This window comes from Rhipicephalus microplus, chromosome 6 (assembly GCF_043290135.1).
Source record: "Rhipicephalus microplus isolate Deutch F79 chromosome 6, USDA_Rmic, whole genome shotgun sequence".
NCBI classification, from domain to species: domain Eukaryota; kingdom Metazoa; phylum Arthropoda; class Arachnida; order Ixodida; family Ixodidae; genus Rhipicephalus; species Rhipicephalus microplus.
The window spans coordinates 159531225-159553012 of NC_134705.1; the positions used below are offsets into that span (position 1 = coordinate 159531225).

General features: G+C 44.1%; 1 protein-coding gene across 2 annotated transcripts in view; it reads right to left on the reverse strand.

Annotated features, from left to right (window-relative positions):
• Positions 1 to 21788, reverse strand: part of LOC119167246 (papilin) — a 213790-nt gene that overhangs the window by 21309 nt on the left and 170693 nt on the right. For both annotated transcript variants that reach the window (XM_037418696.2, XM_037418695.2), the window contains exons 24-34: positions 19328 to 19504; positions 18272 to 18448; positions 17624 to 17800; positions 14408 to 14584; positions 11322 to 11498; positions 9217 to 9426; positions 7789 to 7959; positions 5433 to 5633; positions 4224 to 4403; positions 2048 to 2098; positions 871 to 1041 (exon numbers count right to left, since the gene is read on the reverse strand). In XM_037418696.2, coding sequence (XP_037274593.2) covers positions 871 to 1041; positions 2048 to 2098; positions 4224 to 4403; positions 5433 to 5633; positions 7789 to 7959; positions 9217 to 9426; positions 11322 to 11498; positions 14408 to 14584; positions 17624 to 17800; positions 18272 to 18448; positions 19328 to 19504 — 1869 coding nt within the window. The remainder of the gene's footprint in view (positions 1 to 870; positions 1042 to 2047; positions 2099 to 4223; positions 4404 to 5432; positions 5634 to 7788; positions 7960 to 9216; positions 9427 to 11321; positions 11499 to 14407; positions 14585 to 17623; positions 17801 to 18271; positions 18449 to 19327; positions 19505 to 21788) is intronic.

The following is a 21788-nucleotide window of genomic DNA, read 5'->3' on the forward strand; positions in this document are numbered from 1 at the left end:
TAATACGACTTATGAAGCGTTTTGAAACAGCGAAGAAACAACCAGTTGTCGCACAATGCAATTACCATAGCGAGTGGGCCATCCAATGCTCCAACGCTCCAACGGGGAAACATTGCGGCAAAGCGAATTTTTCCTGGACAGGTTTTTCCACTCATTAACACAACTACAGTGCAGTGAAACTGCCTTTACAAGCCGTTACATGCGGATCAATATACACCTACATGTTCACTGCGAATACTTCGAAATTTTCAACAACTTAAGCTCGAATCGAAGTGAATTCAAATAGTATACTATTTATTGAAATATTCAAAGCATTCAAATATTTGCACAAGCCTAACTATAAATATTTCTGAGGGTGCACTCGGGCTTGCCAGTATTTCTTCTAGGATCTTGATGACTTGGTGTTTCATGTGACACAATGAAATGACAATTGAAAATTGCAGTGTCAGTACTTAAAGAACAAGACGATCGTACCTACGTCAGCAACAACATGCTAAACAACTCGCACTATAAAGCCGAGGGGCCTATGACAGATGCAGAAGATGTGAACGTTTATTGCTGGCATTGATCTCGGAGTGAGGCGGACAGCTTCGTGAACGCGTTGAATACTGAGAGCAGCATCTTCATAATGCTTCTAAACGTTGCACGCCTCTTCACAAAGCCTGAAAAGGCCTGCTAAACTCAAGCACACCTGTTCATTTACTACCGATCGGAAACTACAAAACGGGCAACACACATAGCCCAGTTCATCACAGCTCATGCAAAAGAAACCACCTTGCATTAGCACGTGCGCAAGTGCACGGGATCTATAAGAAGGTGTACCATCCATTTCTGCGTGCAAGAGAATATTCGAGAGCCACCTCCACCTACTTGTGACCCCAGAGCAGACTTTCATGCAGATTTCGTGCGACTTGAACCGGTTCCTATTGCCTCCGCAGCCAGTGTACACGAACGGGAGGCAGTTGCCGGTCTTTACATCGTAGAACCATCGAGCATGCACCTCACTGCAGTCGCCCTTGTCGGCCATTCTCTTGCATGCACCTGCGCAGTTCAGTCGTGACTTCTGCAGCTTTCAAAGCTGCCACATTTAACACTGTCCGTACCGCACCATACGCCATCCGCCATTGTTCTTGTGCTCTGAAAACATTATTGTTGTAACTTATAACTAGTCCTTCTAGTTAAAGTACATAGCGTGCTTCAGGTAGCACTTCGGTGTTTTGAGACACGAGGTTTTTGAGGAAAAAAATAATTTTCTCTCAGTAACCCCAACGAACATTCGCGAGTGGTCTCCACTAAGTGGGGATACTCAAACTGAGCTATTATTACGAGCATAAGTTACTAGGGAAAAATACTGTATTCTTTAATTTATGTCACCTCTGCATTTAACCTGCATCTCACACACCCTACAATTTGTGGTAAAATAAAAACTAAAGAAAAAAAAAAGATTCCTACAAATAGATGTGAAAATGTATTACTTGCACTACCCCAAAGCTGCGCCATGAAGCCCACTTACGCACCGAACTTCAAATAAAACATGCACCCCGACTGTTGCTCTAACGTTTCTCTATATCATGTGGGTTCTATGCGATAAAATATGGTAGTAAGTAATGCTAATTATTGAAGAAATAAAAGTGACTCTGTGCTTCAAGTTGTCAGCCAATTTGCCTTCATGATGCGATTTAATAGCTCTCTCATGAGCTCACATTGCAGCTGCCCCAAAAAAAACACTGGTCCTGGGTTAGAATCGCACAGGGGATAAACTTGAAACTAGTCACAGTGCGTTACCCTTGAAAAATCTTTACGAATATTACAGCTTGACACTACAAATATGTCGATGACAACCCTTTTTTTTTTCGCGATTGTTTCCTGTAGTCTTACGAGCTTTAACAGAACCAATTCACCAACGCTAAAAATTACTGATACAGTAAGTACTGTATCGGTATTCAATGACTTTATTAGGCTTAGCAGTTTTGTTGCTACAAGAACAGAGAGCAGGCAGGATAATGGAGAGAGCATGCAAGTATGTGTTAGTACATGAAGATGTTACCTTTGACGCTAGGCCAGGGTTTAGTGGGGCGCCGTGCAGGTGTATCTACGACTACAACGAGCAAGACAATCATAAGCAACGAGTTTGAAACTGTTCAGCAAAGTCATGCGCACAAAAACATCAATGAATGCCGAGCACCAACTCCACCTCAGTACAATTTCACCACTGTAGGGTTTCACTGTTTTTAATGACTGCCATTAAGACAATTGCTCAATTAATGTCAACAAGTGTGCCGAGACCATCAAATACACTCAAACGTTACCATAACAAAGTTGAATCTTACACAAAAATAAATTCGTTATATCCGAAATTTCATTATAAAGATTTATTGTAAACACTATATCTCTTGATAGACTATTTTTCATATACTTCGTTATAACCGATATTTCATTATATCTGGTTTCATTACATCAAGGTTTGAGTGTATGTAGACAATGACCGATGTTATGCCAGTAATTAAAAAGAAGGTTATGCTTATCGCCACATCCATCCAGATGGTTATGATCAGTTGCAGTTACAGCAATAAGTGTAGGTGCCAAGTAACCACACAAACACTGTTATGAGTGCTTACACACCAGGCGTTATACAGTGAAACACGTAGCTAACAAGCTTGCCAGTAATTTGTCCCATAATTCGGTAACACTGTAAAACTGATCAAAATTTACAGCAAGTGAGTATGTGCAGCCTGAAAACTGGTAGGGAACTGAAATAGTAAGATATATTATAAAGTAAGTTCACAAGTTCAACAAAAAAAAAATGGTAACAATAGCAATTTTTTGTGCGAATAGTGTCAGCCTTTTAGGGCCATTCAGCTTAACATGTTGAATCATATTGCACACCACGAACAACATTTCTGAAATAAATTAATGCTTTATCAGAGCCCTGGAAATCTTCAATGACTTATCAAACAGATCCTTGAATTCCTGTTTTTTTTGTGTTTTTTTTTTACAAATTATGAGAGGAATGACGCAAGAGTGCTTTATTTCTTCCTAGTCCCTTCTCTACCATAGACACTAACAAGGTAAGAAAATAGTCAGTGCACTTCATTCACCAGTAAAATAAAATTTGTAAACTAAGGTTCGATTGCAACCCCTACAAGGCTCCCAGAGCTTTCTTTTGTTTTTTTCCAAGTAATGTATTTAGTCAGGTTACAGCTGCACTTAATTATTTGCACTGCACTTCAAGTGAAGCTTGAGTCAAGGAAAGCAAAGGTGATTAACAGTTCCTCTCCTCCAAAGTCGTGCTTTTCCTCTGCAAGTTCTTTATCCTGTGCAAGTTCTTCACCGAGAAGCCAGGCACTAAGCTTCGTCTTCCGCAAGACACTATCTGTGCGCCATAGATTGTAGAAAGCAAGCATCCCGTTTGTTTCACTGAGCTCTGCACAACCAAGCGCCAAAACAAATCTGTATGTTCGGATTTTAAGAGCCAGTACAAACGTCATGAAAATCGATTCGGTCACTAGAATGAAGTCGTAGAGCGATGCTAGATCACCATTGCCGCCGCGGCTGAAAACTCAGTCTGGCAGTGCACCGCGGTCTTGAACAACGTGCATATTGAAAGCCTCGTAATAAATTACACACTTTAACCACAGCAATCAAATCGGTCTATCAATTAAACAACCAATGCATTGCACTTGCATTGCAACCGATGTGTATAAAAATCAGCAGAGGCGTTTCTGGGTCCATATAAACGCCATATTACACTGATTCAGCAAGGTGTCGCTGCAGGTTTAGAGGACCTCCCACTGTTGGAAAAATGTCTCCTATTGTTGACATAAAGTAGGCAAGGATCTGCCTTATTTTTTCCAGCTCTACTTTTCAATAAAGCATAAACAAACAAATCAGCAACTGCTGGTCATGATACTCTCATTGCAGTCACTACACTACTGTCACATGAGTGTTTTTGACACTTCAGCGCTCATGACACTCGAGTGCTTGTGATGCCTGAGCATTTGTGACATTTGTGAACATATCATGCTATAGTACTTTTGACCCTTGACTACTTGTGACACTATTGCTCTTGTGGCACTTGAGTGTTCCTGATGCTTGACCGCTAATGACATTCGTGTGCACTTCACACTATAGTGCTCTTCACACTCGAGTGCTTACGACACAATAGTGCTCGTAGCTCTCCTATTCCAAAAAAAGTCTGAGACAAGGCAATAAAAATGTCTCACCTGCTGGCGCTACTATGTGGGCACAGCGTTGTTTACAAAGCTCTAGGGATTCAAACCGATTGTCGTTGCCCTCACAGCCTCCATAGGTAAAGTTGCGGCACTCGCGAGTTGCAGTGTCGAAGTACCACATCATCAGTAAGCCATAGCATGGCCCAGGCTGTTTGGGAAGGGTGCACACATCTACAAAACAAAAAAATTGATTGATTGATTGATCGATCGATTGATTCATGTCAAAGCACTTGCTAAGAGGCTTATTAGCAAAAGACTCAGGTAAACAGGCAGCAATCAAAAGCACTTGGCCACGCACAACAACTACAAGCCCACGCCAGTAGCGATGATGTTGAGGCACAGGTCGCTCTTCCCTACAGATTGGTTGACTGATTGATCAATTGATCGGCACAGTGCAGGTCTAACTCGGCTGTGCTGTGCCCATAACCATCTAGAGGCCGATTTGAATGCTTGATTCTCAAAGAGCCAAGATCATCATCGCTTACACTGAGCCATGACATCAAGCACAGTTTAATTTGCATGGGAATGAGTTCTTAGTCTCTAATCTTTATAATAAGCTGGCTGTGAAACCAAGAAGAGGCTTCTAAGAAACACAACAGATGCAGTAATGAATAACTTCACCCAAATACTTTTAAGTTTATGAAGTACACATCGTGCACGTTTTTTTGTTGCAAAAGAAAGGTACTACGGAAAAGTATTTTCATGCAGCAAAGAACAGCTCATCACAGATTATCTTTTGTAATCAAGCTGTGTTTTTTAATGAAAATTTGAGACATGCCTTTACTTTACAAACTCATGTTTCATTTGAATGAATGCAAAAATATTGCGCTCTTTGCAGCTTTCAATCTGTTCTTTAAGGTGTCACGAGATCTTGTCCTTTTCATCTTTATTTTGCATCATTTGATTGTCATCATCGAAATGGATGGTCTCTTCAGATTTTCCACAGCTATATACCATACCACAGAGAGCAGAAAGAACCAAAAAGAGCAGAGAAGTAACCCAGATACATGTCAAGTTTGTTACACTGCACATCGTACAGGAAAAGTGACACGTAAGGAAAGACTGATAGGAAGAGAGAGAGCACATAGAGCCTGCGCTTTGTCACAAAGACACGTCAATTCGAGGTAGGGTAGCAAAGCCTTCATTTCCTTCTGCGCCATCGACGTGCACGGCCCCGGTCCAACAATCTTAAACACTCACCAGGCGGCGTGGGGCGCTCAACGGGCAGCGGCGCCCCCTTGCGGCATTTCTTCTCGCATGCCTCACGGTCGTTAAAGCGGTTGGCATTGCCCTGGCAACCTCCATACGTAAACTCGTGGCACCGGTCTGTCTCGGTGTCGTAGAACCACTGGATGAACGTGCCACTGCACGGTCCTTGCACTTTCGGCAGCGTGCACACATCTGCATGCGTTCAAACAACAAAAGCGGTTGAGAAAAACTACTGGAAGCAAGCACAGCGGAACAGTGAAGCGCAATCGCTCGAAAGTGCTCTGCAACAAAGGCGAGTAATGTTTATTATGTACAGTCTGAACGAGTTGAAATATGACAAACTAGGGCAAAAGTAGTGCCAGCCAAGTTGGGCCCACTACGAGTTTCAACGTGTCACTCGCGTGGTCGAAGCAGTGCCAACGCTGCACAGTGGCGCTGAAATGGAGAACAATGAGCGACGTAAGAACTGTTTCGACTACCGGTGTCACGAATATCAATTTCACATTTGCTGGTGTAACAGTGTAACGCCAGCCAATGGGAATCCAAATCAAAGTGCTTATCCTTTGTACTTCATTCGTCTCACGCGTATTTTGCACTTACAGAAGTTATGTTACACTCCTTTGCAGCTCCTATAACCATGGCGACCCTATTACAATTCATACTGAGTTCCAGCGTGTTTTCATTTCGGCTATCTTCAGATCGTGTCGTACTGCTCTGTAATTTTGGTACGAACCCTTACATGAAAGTAAGGTACATATATGCTCTCATATACAGTCGAATCTCATTAATTCAAACACTCTTAATTCGAACTTCCGGTTAATTCAAACTTACGATGAGGTCCCATCAAAGCTATGTGTATTCAAATGCACAAGCACTTGCAACGGTTAATTGGAACATACCGCCCTCCAAAAATGCTCTTAGCACCTTGCCCAAACCTGCGGCGGCACTTACAACACCTCAACGCTGCACGTGAAGGAAATGAAAAGGAAAGAAAAGGCTGCGGTTATGGTGACTAGCCACCATACTGTGGTGGAGTGTTTGCTCTATTCCAAATGCTGGTCTGCGACACACCCGTGTCACGCTTCTCCTTTTTTCGTCCCTGCCACGTAAAGACTTTTCTCCTTCCAACACCGCACGTGAACAGAGAGAGGAAAAAAAAGAAAGCTGTTGCTGCGTTAAATGAATGTGAGGTTGAAGGAAAGGGAAAAGGCACTATCTGCTGCAGCCCTTGCCCCTTGCGGGAGCACGGCTCTGTGCCTAGAGGGGGGGGGTCTCACGCGCCTGTGCCATGCTTCCCCCTTTCCCATCCCTGCCACGTAACCCTTCTCCTCACAACCACCCGTGCGAAGAGAGCAAAAAAAAAAGGTTGCCGTGGAGAGTTGGTTTTCTCTCAATTGCCGATCTGCTTCTCTCCATGTGGAGACGCTCCTCCTTTCTCCGCACGTGCTGGCCACGCTGCGGCTGCGCAGCAGAAAAGCTTAGCTGCGCAGTCGTTGTTGTCGTCTTTACAAAGTGTCGGCGCTGGACATTTCCGCGCGCAACTTCTCTTGCCAGGAGAATGCTGAAGCCGAAGTAGAAATGCTTTGCAAGCTGCGTGCGAAATTGATTGACTCACTGCAAGGCAAACGTGTGCAGATGCGCATCACAGATGTCCTGTGATTTGTGAATAAATGTAAGTCTTCTGAAACTTCCCCCTCGTGTATTAGCTCAACGCACATGCGCCACTGCATGGAGAGCCCTCCGTTCATTTAGCTTTCATTAAATCACACTTCTTTTAATTCGAACAAATTTTCGGGCCCCTGCGAGTTCGAATTATTGAGATTCGACTGTACAAGGACAGATATAGTGAATTTCAGTAGCTGCCTTCCAGTTATTAGAGTCAGAGATGGCAGTGATAGAGGCACAGATGTGGTTAGAGTTTTAATGGTTCTAGGAATGGATTAGCCACAGTGAATTCTAAATTGCAATAAGGTACACCAACCATCAATGCAAGACAATATGCATGAGACGGCTATGGATCAACTGTTTCTCAGCTAGGTGATCGAAGTAATGTACTACTGGTTTGTGGAATAACTACAGTTCACGACATTTTCATAGCCAAGTGAGGTCTTCTCATCTCGGTTTCACTGCAGTGAAGAATGATCCTAGCAGCGAGAAAACTTGAAAATGAACAAAAACGGTCAATGCAGCAATAGAAAAGAAAGAGAGGCACTGCTTTTGATTCTCTGGCCATTTTCATTCAAGTTTTTGCACAAACACCAACTTGCCTAAAGAGTTATTCTGAATTCCATTGCAGAGAGTCTTAACAGCAACCAAAACTATAGAAGGGCCTCTCGATGTCACGTACCTTGAGAACTGAAGCACCGTTCCTCGCAGTCTCGGCGGGATCGGAAGCGGTTTCGGTTTCCAAGGCAGCCGCCGTAGTAGAACTCTCGGCACACGCCATCTTGCTTGTCGTAGAACCAGCGCACCTCCATGTTGGTGCAGGGTCCCGCTTCGTGAGGCATGAAGCAGAACTCTGCACGGGTTTCAGGATAGGCCTCGTTAGAGACCTTTAGCGTGTTACGAGAATACGGTACGCAAATACGCTACCGCTCCCACTTTCCCAGTGAGGGACCTTTTGGTGGCGAAGGCAACACAACAGCACAAAAGCTTTTTAAAAAATTACTGTGGGGTTGTCATGCCACGTTGTTGCCTGTCAGTCTATGCATTGTTAATGAGACATCTGTCGGGTGACAGGCAGTCACTGAAATCGGGAGGAGCAAAAGTACAAAGAGCGGTGGAAAAGGAACATTGACGTACTGTCTTACCTTACCGTATTTCTGTACTGTACTTCTGTAACATACCAAAACTCTTTATCACAAAGATATGTAAGTAATAATAAATTTCAGGCTTGAAGCAAATGGAAATTTGGTTGAATAAATTGAACTCAGATAGCTCGAACAGTGTATATCAGATGTTACAGCTTGACCCACATATGACAAATTATTAACACAATAGCGTTAAAGAGCTCGTGTTGGAGAAATGCTGCTGTCAGCATTGGCGTTCTTGGTGGTGAACTAAAAATGAGTGACTAAAAAAAGTGACTAAAAAAAGTGCTGTTAGTGAGAAAAAACTTTGAGATAGACACAAATAATGAAATACTAATAAAAAAATTTCGGTCCAAGTGAGAATTGGACCCAGGCCTGAGTGGCAAGCTGGTGTTTTACCTTTGAGCCATGACACTGCTTGAAGCTGCTTCGTAAAAAACCCTATAAGTATGTCATGCAGTGGGTGGAGTCTCTTTCACACATGTAATATCTCATGGAGGAATCTTCAAATCAAACCCGGCATCAGAATAAGGTAATTGCGAAAGCTGCCCATCCATTACAAAGTGTGCCGTTTGACAAGTGCACATGGCGTCTTACTGGCGCATAGTGGGTGCTTCACAAGCTTGCTAAAGGAAAAATTATTTATGACATAATAGGCTCTTAGCAACTATATTCAGCTGATCAGCGATGTCAGAATCTCTAACAAAATTTACCAGGACATTCAAGTTCCTCACCTTAAACCAGAACACAAACGTGTGTCTGCATGGTCTGAAACATTCAAAAACGAAAATGTGCAAATGCTATTGAATAGAAAATTTATACAAATTCTCTGCGGGAATGACAGCAGTGGCAATGGGTAGAGATGATATTCTTTTTTTTCCTATGTTATAAACGACCATAACACTTCTATTTTACAACATGTTTTGTTTTTTTAGAGCAAAAAGGCTTCATCGCAGTTCTCTCACCCTGCCTGAACTCTTCCTCAGGCTCGTCTGTTGGGGCAGGTTGTCTGCACATCTGTTGGCACTCCAGGTGCGAGGCAAAGTTATTCTCGTTTCCATCACAGCCCCCGTAATAAAAACGGTGACAGCGACCTTCCTCAGCATTGTAGTACCATCGCTCGCGGAACTCCACGCAGTTTCCGGCCTCTTGCGGCAGCAGGCAGATGTTTCGACCTGCAGTTCGACACTGTTCATGAACCCACAGAAAACTCTGTCATGAAGTTTTGTGAAAGCGCATAGCAATAAAAAAGTGGCAACCTACTGCAGTGGTGCTGCACATCGTGACCTGCCCTTATTTCTGCCAAACAAGGGATGCAAAATATCACTACGTCATGACATCATTATGACATCACAGATAATGAGAAGTTGTGGCTTCATTATGACGTCACATAATGTGGCATTGCATGATGACATCGTCAAATGACATCAACGCTTGGTCAAAGGTGTGCTGATCAGGGAGGCCATGCAAAACCAGATAGAGTGCAAAAAGCGTTCAGTGTCTCCAATCTTAGAGGCAATGGAAAACCACCTTAGGTGCAGAAACATCTTCGAAAAGGGAGAACCAATACAGTAACAGAGAAGAAAGAGAAGATGGCTGTTGTCTTCAAGTCGTTCTAGCCATAGAGTTTCCTTCATATACACTAGAGGGAGCTCTGGCGCCAGTGTCTATGGAAGCTGCAACACACAGCACTTCAGCGAGCATGAGAATGATGGGTAAAAGATATATAGCATGTCTAATCTTCGTACTTCTGGCCTGCTTTTGGCTCCGTGTGTGTTCGTGTGGCTTGGGGCTGTTTTCTCACGAAATAAAAATCAGCAAATGTTCAGCGATTGCACTTCACCACCTTATTCTTCTAGGCTTACCATTTAGAATCGGGTCACGAAGTTCAAAAGCGTTTGTCCTTTCCATCAAAATGAAATTGAAACCTGCAACAATCGAAGCCGCAAGTACGATTCCCCACATGCAAGTACGAAGACTAGGCAAATCCTTGTACTACCCATCATTCCCATGGTCGCTGAACGATTGCAGCGCCAGAGTCTCCTCTAGTTAATTTTAGGAAACTCTATGGTTTTAACTACTAAATGCATTAGGAACTCAGCGAGTTTTTTTTTATGTGATTCGGTTTCACTCACAAAACCCGTTGAACAGCTCATAATAGGCCATGCAGTGATGTTTGGGAGGCTTCCACGACTGTTTCAGATTGTTCTGCTGTGATTACGAGCAGGACGCGCAAGTTTATTTGCGATCTTACGCAAGCATGAGCGAAAATTCCGGAAAGTTTGATCCCCTACATGTAAAAAATGACACAATCCACCAACCATAGAGTATACTGACGGCCAACACCTGCGAATACCACTGTCAGTGTTAAAGCGTCTACTGCTTGCACTTTGGCTCTTCATTTCTTGGGCACGAGTTTGCACAATAAAGCATTTCGCCTTTAACAGCCCAACTGTTGCCTTCTTCACCGTCATGACTATGAGACAGCACAGTAGCAGTGCTAAAATCACTGTTGAACACACAACAGTATGCAGCACTTTCACACTTATACTCGCCTGAAATATATACAGCAAATTCGGAGCTAAAATCAAAGTGCAAATCACCCGTTATTTCCGGCATGCAAGTTGCTTTCATGGCACGGCTTAATTGTAATGCAAAAAAGGCAGCTTCACGTCAGTGCGTGGGAGCTTTTGTTGTATGAAATATTACTTTGCCCTTGTTTGTGGCCTGAAGAGTGTGTTATAATTAGCGATAAGTCATGTGTGAGAAAATACAGTAATCATTCATGCCATGCACTTGAACATGAAATAGGTACGGTGGAGCTTCATTATCTTAATTGCACAGGAACCAGAAATTTTTCTTTATCAAACGCAGCAAGAGGTAAGGATTCCTGGGCCAATAGTGCCTAAGCCGTTTTCAAGAGAGGGAGGTAAACAATTAAGAATACACTGCTCAGATGCATAAATGTAAGTATACATGCATCTGTGCATGCAGTATGTTGCCAAGGCTAGGCATAGAATGTGCATGACATGCTCAACATCCTTATGAACATCGTCAGAGTGCTTTTTACCGGTAGCGAGGCAGGCACGCTCGCAGTCAAGCCTCGACTCGAACCGGTTGGCGTTGCCCTGACAGCCGCCATAGTAGAACTGCTCGCACCGTCCGGCCGCCATGTTGTAGTGCCAGTGCAAGATGGCCGCCCGACACGGACCCTCTTCCTTCGGCAGGGCACAGATTTCGCGTGACACTGCAGGAAAGACCAAAAAACAATGGATAACTTGATTCTTCATTATCTTCTGCATGCACAATTTATTTTGCTTTACAATTACTTTTTATTCCCAAGGCCTTATGGCATCAGAGAAGCAGGCAGGTGAGTTTCACAATGCAACATACAAACTTGATCAACAAAGGTTTACCAAAAGTGACCAAAGAGGAAATTATGAAAACCACAAAATACTGGCAATACAGTGGCCACTCTAGACTAAAAGTTTTTATTCTGTAGTTTTCAAACCTAGTATATTTTGCGACGCTTACGAATCTGCAATGCTTATGAAGAGGGTTGGAGCGATCATTTCATTTGTGGCAAGCCCTTAGTAAAAATAAATTCAGGTGTTTCACATCTCGACACATCCCCACATATCCCTCAATATTTAAAAAAAATAGCAAAAAATGTCATTTGAACTATATGTAACCTCTGCAATGGATTTAAAGGAGCAACATATCTTTAGATATATGATAAACAGATACTATAAATACCGTATTTACTCGATTCTACCGCGCCCTCGATTGTAACGCGCACCCGATTTCCACCGCGAAAAAAAAAAAAAAGTAAGACATCGATTGCAACACGCACCCATTTTTCTCGCTGGCCCGCACGATCACACCACTCGAAAAAACGAGTCCTTTCGGGAGCGTCTTCCATTTAAATATGAAGTACGGGCGAAGCTTGTGCCCATCTGACGTGTAACAGAGCATTGCCGTCACTGTAGTTTTACCGTGGACCGATGTCAGCACGCAAACTTGCTTCGCCCCCTTCTTCTTGACGGTTGTGGTGCCAGGCATGTCGAAGTAAAGAGGCGTCTGATCGGCATTCCCGATTAGCCCAAGCAGGTAGCCGTTGTTGCGCCGCAAGTTTAGGACGAACCTCTGAAAACTGTGAAGCTTTTCATCGTACTCCACCGCGAAACTTTTCGCATAGGCATGTTCCCCTTCGGAGGGAAAAGCCTTTCCTCTTCATAAAGTTAGTTAGCCTGCACCTGCTGGTTTTAAACTGGCTCCACATTAGACCTTTTTCTAAGACTAATTGCATAGCCCGCACTTGGAGCAGTTCTATCGTCACGGGCCGCTGTGCCGCTCGCTGCTCAAGCACATACTCGCCGAGCAGCTCTTTAATTTGCGGAAACCGACCCTGCTGTGGTCCACTGAAGCCTTTGCGTGAAGCTTTGCTGTCGACAATCTTCTGCTTTTGTTTCCGCCGATCCCGCACGCACGTTTCGGGAACTCCGAACGACCGCGATGCGGCCCGATTTCCGTCCGTTTCTGCACACGCGATGACTTTTGTTTTAAAAGCGGCATCGTGGTGCGCTCGAGTTTTTGGAGTCGGCCCTTCCACGCCGTCGATGCTAATGCGCTACTAGATGATGAACTCCTCAGCACACGTACGAAGTGCCGCACATGGGAAACACATAGGCAGAAATGGCCGACGCGCCATGCCGACGCACGTAGGGGGCGGCCATTTTGGATTTGCCGATGGCAATAGATTGGCCGTAATTTTTTTGTTCGTACTCGATTCTAACGCGCATGCGATTTATGAACTGGCTTAACTGGAAAAAAGGTGCGCGTTAGATTCGAGTAATTACGGTATACTAGAAGAAACGTACAGTAGATTCACAGCCACCATAGGAATATTTGAAGAAAGTGACAGAACATCAATAAAGGAGTGTGTGAGGCTAGAGGCACAATCTTCTCAATGGTATTCACTGCGTGCTTACAAGAGGTTTTCAGGGCCCTGGATGGAGAAGAGCCGGAAATAAGAGTTAATGGAGAGTACCTTAATAAGGTGTGATTCCCTGATGACATTGCATCAATAAGTAATTCAGGGCATGAATTACTACTCATGATTACTGAATTGGAAAGGAAAGCAGCTGAGTAGGTCCGAAAATTAATGTGCATAAAATTAAGGTAATGTGCAACAGTCTCAGAACAGAACAGCACTGGGATAGGCAGCGAGACACTACATGTTCTAAAAGAATGCGTCGACATAGGAGAGGTGGTAACCGTGGATCTGAACCCTGAAAATGAAATAACTAGAACAATAGAGATGGAGTGGATCACATTTGGCAAGCATTCTTAAATCATGAATAGTAATTTAGCTTACCCCTATTCCTCAAGAGAAAGATATATAACAGCTGTATATTACCTGTACAAAGCAGAAACCTCGAGTTATACAAAGAAGGTTTAACTTACTAAATTGAGAACGACACAGTGAGAGATGAAAAGGAAAATGATCAGTGTAACCTCAAGGGACAGGAAGAGTGCAGAGGGGGTCAGGGAACAAACCGGGGTCAAGGCTATCATAGTTGCAATCAAGAAGAAAAGGACATGGACCGGGCACAAAGGCAGGGCAACTGCTGGTCATTAAGGGTAATTGACTGGATTCCCAGAGAAGGCAAGCATGCAAGGAAGAAAAACAGAAAGTCAGCAGGACTTATGAGATTAAGAAGTCTTCGGATGTACAACGAGGCAGTAGCAAGCACAGGACCAGATTGATTGGCAGATCATGGGAGTGGCTTATACCCAGCAGTGGGTGTAGTCATGCCAACAACAATATCTTAAAACGCTTCTCACTGAGATCGTCATGCAACAAATCATGCTTACTGAACATAATGAAGGTACTTTTGTGTCAGCTCACCTAGATGACAGTGAGGAACATTTTAATTTTTATATAAATCATCATAATTACCCTTACTGCACCCACTGCAGGGAAAATGTCTCTTCCTAGTTTTGTCAACCAACCCAGTCCTGTCCTTACAGCGACCATGAAATCCCCAGACTCTTCAATTACATACACCGACCTAAATTATTGCTTCCCTCTTGGTGTACATGATTTCTCTTGAAATTTCCCTCGGAAAGAGTGAAGCCCCGTACATAACTCACCGGCGACTCTGGTAGAGTTGCACATGCGCTCACACTGGTCAAGCGTGTTGAAGCGGTTGCGGTTGCCCTGGCAACCCGTGTAGACAAACTCCTTGCAGCGCCCTTCTACGTAGTCGTAGTACCACTTGCGGTCTGCCGACAGGCACTGGCCTTCCTCCTTGGCCAAGATGCATATCTCTGCGCAAATCAAACAGAGGAGTCTGGAGCTGATCCCCACACCTTGACAGAGGTGTCTGTACAGCATTCACATGTCAACGTTTGTGCATCATTCTATACTCAAACCTTGATATAACGAATCTAGATATAACAAAATATCGGTCATACCGAAGTTAATGAAGAATAACCTTGCAATACTCTCAAACCTCAATATAACAAACATGGATATAACGAAATATTAGTTATAATGAAGTGAATGAAAAGTATTCTTTGGATAGATACAGTGTTAGAAATAACCTCTATAATGAACTTTTTAGATATAACAAACTTATTTTTGTGTAAAATGCAACTCTGTTATAATGAGGGCTGAGTGCACTCCTTGGGTTACCTTAGTATTTCATCACGTTGCTGGAGCAAATCACAGAGGCCACACAAAAGGAAGCGCATGGTTGAGATCTGCTCCTCCAGGTGGTGCTACGATCCCAGCTGCTCACAAGAATACCATGTGCTCTTTCAGTAAACTAATCCAGTTAATTTTCACTGTTTTTCCTGGAAGTCAATTGGCCCTTATCTTACACAAGCCTATGCTTTGATATGATAGGTATCTAACATAATTTTTAACTTGAATCACAGCCATCGATTTCGTATCAGTTTTCTATTTTTGAAAACCTTTTGGAATACTCGGAAAACTGGAAGCTCTCTACCAGACGTGCTTGAAAAAGAAAAACAGAGTGTTACTGGGTGCTCGTGCCAGTGAAGAGAAAAGATGGACAACCAAGCTATTCTATTGGGAATGAATGAAGACAATAGCACCTTTGTAGCAGTGGAGAGCCAACAGTTTTCATGGTTAGCTGACACCAAGCATGTCTTAGCCGACATTATGCAGTGCTTGTATTAAGCAAATAAGTACAGTAAACTTCACACAAACTATACACATTTTGTCAAACATACACACACGTAATGCTAAAGAGAAGGCTGATTTAGTGGCAAAATGTATTTTTGTTACCTTTAATTATCACTGATTACCTTAACAGCCAAGACAAGTCAACGTTGTGATCAGTGCTTGTCATATGTGAATAAATACAGCAAAGGAATCCAGTCACAAAATTATCGTTGGCATCATTAGGATCATCGCATACAACATACTCTGTTGCATATAGTAGTTGGAAGAAGCTATAGAGCACACTTTCTTGGAAAAAAAAAAGAGCTGCAATGTGACATTGGTCTGACCAAGTCAAGTCTACTAGAACTACGAGTCCAAGCACCTGTTCAATAAACTAGTAGCTGCCATTCCACGAGTGTGACCCTTAGCGTCATACTTCAGCCAACTTTGTCACATTAACAGAAAATTTTCTGAACTGTCATTTGTGACGAAAAACCATTGAAGGGGGAATGCGTCTGAGTGAAATTTTCAACCATAAGTGAATGTACAAAAGGAAGACAGAGCAAATGTTCACAGCTTTGTACAAGACAAAGGATGCAGTAGTAGGGTTGAGTTCATGGGCATGCAGAAGGGGGAGGGTAGGCAATGATTGATTTGTGGGGTTTAGCGTCCCAAAACCACCATATGATTATGAGAGACGCCGTAGTGGAGGGTTCCGGAAATTTCGACCACCTGGGGTTCTCTAACGTGCACCCAAATCTGAGCACACGGGCCTACAACATTTCCGCCTCCATCGGAAATGCAGCCGCCGCAGCCGGGAATCGAACCCGCGACCTGCGGGTCAGCAGCCGAGTACCTTAGCCACTAGACAACCGCGGCGGGGCGAAGGGTAGGCAAGGGAGAGCTGCTCTCCTCCCCACAAAATTTCCAAATATTTGTTTGTCTACTAGCATTAAGCTACACAGGTAAATTAGCAGCACTCAAGTGACACGTGCTTGTATGAAACAACCCTCAGAACTGCGAAAGTCAGCTTTTCACGATAAACATACAACTAATCTTTCCCATCATTTACTGGCAGTGAAAGGGCCGCTGCGTGTGCTGGATACCCTTGCAAATGCCTCTCTTCCCCCTTCTTGCAAAGTGTTCTAACAAAGGCCTTTTGTAAGTTTAATGATAACTTAAAAAAATTAACCACCTCCCACTAAAGGAAGCTTTGTGTAGATGCGAAGTAGCGGGCGCTAATGCTTACACTGGTGGTAACGTTAACACTGGCGTTCATGGCGGGGTTGCGCAGGAGAGAAACCTGGAGAGGCGCAAAGCACGCAGTGATAAACTGGTATTTCCTACAGGAAGATGCCACTCACTGCTAATGGGCAATGGGAGACAGAAGATTCCGACTGAATACAGAGACCCGCAGTCCGCTTTTAGTTAACACTAATATTGCGAACATATATTGTTCAACAATGCACATTAGAAATCTCCCACCGACACCTTCGAGGTCAAGACTCAGTGCCTATATATACGAAGTGGCCAGTGAACGGTTGTGCAGCGCAAGCAGTTGGTTTTTGCAAATCAAGAAGTTCGCTAGGAGTTGCTGCCTGCGTCGGCGTTGCAAGGCAAGAGAGAGGGGAGCGCAGGAGAGGAGATAGAGGGGGAGGTGCGCTGTCGTGATGTAAACATTGGGGGGGGGATGCTTAGAGGAGAAAGAGCGAAGAGCAACCACAGATTAGCCGACACTCCCTGTGTCGGCTAGCGAGGCGAGAGACGGGGGAGCGAAGGAGAGGACGCGCATGCATAGTAAAGGTGCTCACGCAGCACATGGGATGGAGCTCGACCCTAAGCTGCTTCGCATCTAAAAACTTCTTGCTGGGTTAGTTAGTGTATACTTAGTAACATTTCCATTTTATCTTTACAAGGACAGACATATGAGAGCCAGAAGGACAAGCACTTATCCGGTTGTCTCTCATGTGTTTGTTGATTTACTGCTAAAACGAAGGTGTCATCAGGCATGCCCTTGATTACATTGAAAAACCAACTAAACAAAAAAAAACTTATGTATACTCCAAATGGCTTCTTTATGGAGCGATGTGTAGATATTCACCACAACAATTAGGAATATGTATTTTCATGTTTGTCCTAAGTTGTTCACAATGAATCCTCGCCGCATGCAGACTCACCCTGTGCACTAAGCCTGACACATCTTTCCGAGCACTCGTCCTCCGTGGCGAAGTTGTTTGCGTTGCCCTGGCAACCACCATACGTGAACTGCTTGCACCGGTTCTCTTGCCGGTCATAGTAGAAACGTGGGTAGTTACCCCTGCACGGTCCTGGTGCTGCGGACTGTTCGCATGGGTCTGAAGAGAAGACAAGAACGATGGACAAGCTTAAAAGATTAGAAACTTTTCACAAAAAACTAACAATTTGAGTTTGTCAATTTTCTTACGAAATATCTATGAGCAAAACACATTTCCTGACCACTTTATCAATCGCCGAATTACCTCAGCATTTCCCTGGGCACTTACACCTAAGCCATGACTACAGTAGAAACTAGTTGATATGTTTTTGGGAACAAAAAACTCAGGAAGAAACGCAAAAATCAGAAAAAACACACCAATCAAATTCACTAAAACATCACACAGTTTCACTTGATAACAATATAGCAAATTTTGGTACTGAGAAATTGGATCAAGTGGGAATGTACACAGGTGAGATTATATACTGTACTTTGTTATGCTTTTATGCATCGCAACATTATGATAGATAGAAGAAAAGCAAGCTGAAGTTACAAATAGTAAAGCTGCTTATCTGCATTGAAAAACACTTGCCAAGCGTTTCTTGGTGCAGGCACGTCTGCTCGCACAGGTGTTGGCTGGTGAAACGGTTGTTGTTTCCGTGGCACCCGCCGTACATGAACGACTCGCAGGTGCGAGTGGCCGAGTTAAAATACCAGTGCTCGTACTGGCCGTCACACGGACCAACCACCTTGGGCAGCAGGCAGGCATCTGAGAGGCACGCAAATAAATGAATTATCATTGTGACTAAAAATATGGAAGTTCATTTGCGCACGCTTGATTGCAGAAAGATGCCACTTATTCAATCTTTGAATGAAACACTGGTTGTTGGAGCTTCCAAAGGTGTGGAGACCATGGGAAGGATGAGAAAAACACTGCTGTACCCACGTAATAATACCTTCGTCTCCTTTATATATCAATAAACAGGATGGCGTATATGCATTGCAAGTATGTGCAATATTTCCCAGCCAATAAACACTGATAGCTTAATGGGTCACATCTGATGCAGAAGTCACTGCTGTGAGGTGCTGTCATCAGTGTGTGCACCGATTTTAGGAGCAAATCAGAATGTCAAATGCGTTTATTTTGTGGCTTTAAACACCACCAAGTCCCGTAGTAAGAAAATGTACAGAAAAAGCATGCATTATCTGGCGAGCAGAAGCAGAACCCTTTCGATCAATAGCTATACAGACCACAAAAAGTATGAGAGTCAAAAGGTCAAAACATTTAAGCAGGAGTTATGATCACAAGCTAGGTTAGAAGTCCGCCTTTTCACAAATGTCATGTCACATACTTTTGTCGTCAAGTGTGCAGTGCTCATGTGATAAACGCGACATCAAAAACATAGGTGTAACATTGGGCATGTTCAGAATCTCGAGATTACCATGTCTTGTCAATACGTGTCTAGCAGTTAAGGTTGGCGTTAACTCTAATCTCACTAAGAGTGACTATAATACTGATACAACACAAGCCGATGATAGTGGAAGTGAACATATACGCATTACGCAGCCCTAAGTTTACGCGTTTCATTTTGCGAACACTTTACGTACAGTAACTGTACTTGAGTTCACCTCAACTCAATTCACTCACCAGGTCCTTCGGGTTTGACGCAGATTGCCTCGCACTCTTCCTCCGAGTTGAACCGGTTTTCATTGCCCTCGCATCCGCCGTACCAGAAACGGCTGCAGCGGCCGTCAGCAACGTTGAAGACCCACTTGACCGTGTAATTGCGGCAGGGGCCAAGCTCTTCAGGTAGACCACACACGCCTGAAAAATTTTGACATTTTGTAGGTACCCAAATTGACTGAAAAATGGCACTGTTGATCATTACTGTTGATGTGCACATTTTAATCGGCCATGATGGATGTCACACTTTGCGAGCAAAAATATTATAAAGCGAAAAAAAAAAAACATGTATGAAGCGTGAATACCCCCATGCAGGATGTGCTGGAACCAGCGAGCCACATAAATGGAACCAGGTCGCTTCGATAAGCGGGAGTGCCATCAATCCATTTGGGAGGTCGTGTTAGAACCAGAATCAGCTGCTGGAAGCAGCGTCCTGGTACGAAACAGAGCGCGTACAACTCAAAGGCAACCGCTGCATGCATGTAGCTTCGTCACTTTTTCTTGTCCAGTTGGTGGAGGACACCGACTCCATGCCTCTGGTGGCTCTCCTGGCTCTGGTGACCTCAATAAAATCCCTCAAAGGTGATCAGATGGACGTGTTGCCTCCACATCTCACCCTTATCTCCAACGTTATCTTATTTAACACAGTGCATGAATGTTCAATGCAAACATGCAACACTGTGCACTATGCATTCAACAGTGCTCAACTTCCTTGCTTAAGAATCACATGGCAGCCTACAATGGCAGACTGAGATGTGAGGCTGTGAAAAGGAATCTAAAGAATATCAGCTGTAGCAACAGTAAGAGAGGTAGTAGAGGCGATTGTTGTAGTACATAGTAGCCTTAAAGGAAACAAAGAAGGAACAATAGTTGGCAGGCATCATCATAAGAGTACAGTCGAATTTAGACACATTGAACATGAAGGGGATCACAAAAAAAGTTCACGTATATGTTCGTAATTAGATCTATGAAATTTTTCATATAATGACAATACTTGAAGCAGATTTTACAACCATTTGACATACGCAATAATTCATTATATGCAGGTTTGAATGCGTGACTTTTTAGTGGACACAAACAAAAACAGGAAGCAGTAGTACCGTAATTACTCGAATCTAATGCGCACCTTTTTTCCGGTTAAGCGAGTTCATAAATCGCATGCGCGTTAGAATCGAGCACGAACAAAAAAATTATGGCTAATCTATTGCCATCGGCAAATCTAAAATGGCCGCCCCCTACGTGCGTCGGCATGGCGCGTCGTCCATTTCTGCCTATGTGTTTCTCATGTGCGGCACTTCGTATGTGTGCTGAGGAGTTCGTCATCTAGTAGTGCATTAGCATCGACGGCGTGGAATGGCCGACTCCAAAAACTCGAGTGCACCACGATGCCGCTTTTAAAAGAAAAGTCATCGCATGTGCAGAAACGAACGGAAATCAGGCCGCATCGCGGTCGTTCGGAGTTCCCGAAACGTGCGTGCGGGACCGGCGTAAACAAAAGCAGAAGATTTTCGACAACAAAGCTTTACGCAAAGGCTTCAGTGGACCACAGCAGGGTCGGTTTCCGCAAATTAAAGAGCTGCTCGGCGAGTATGTGCTTTAGCAGCGAGCAGCACAGCGGCCCGTGACGGCAGAACTGCTCCAAGTGCGGGCTATGCAATTAGTCTTAGAAAAAGGTCTAATGCGGAGCCAGTTTAAAGCGAGCAAGTGCTGCCCCGCCGTGGTGGTCTAGTGGCTAAGGTACTCGGCTGCTGACCCGCAGGGCGCGGGTTCGAATCCCGGCTGCGGCGGCTGCATTTCCGATGGAGGCGGAAATGTTGTAGGCCCGTGCGCTCAGATTTGGGTGCACGTTAAAGAACCCCAGGTGGTCAAAATTTCCGGAGCCCTCCACTACGGCGTCTCTCATAATCATATCGTGGTTTTGGGACGTTAAACCCCACAAATCAATCAATCAGCGAGCAGGTGCTGGCTAACTAACTTTATGAAAAGGAAAGGCTTTTCCCTCCGAAGGGGAACATGCATATGCGAAAATTTTTGCGGAGGAGTACGATGAAAAGCTTCACTGTTTTCAGAGGTTCGTCCTAAACTTGCGGCGCAACAACGACTACCTGCTTGGGCAAATCGGGAATGCCGATCAGACGCCTCTTTACTTCGACATGCCTGGCACCACAACCGTCGAGAAGAAGGGGCGAAGCAAGTTCGCGTGCTGACATCGGTCCACGGTAAAATACAGTGACGGCAATGCTCTGTTACACGTCAGATGGGCACAAGCTTCGCCCGTACCTCATATTTAAATGGAAGACGCTCTCGAAAGGAGTCGTTTTTTCGAGTGGTGTGATCATGCGGGCCAGCGAGAAAAAATGGGTGCGCGTTGCAATCGATGTCTTACGTTTTTTTTTTTTTTTTCGCGGTGGAAACTGGGTGCGCG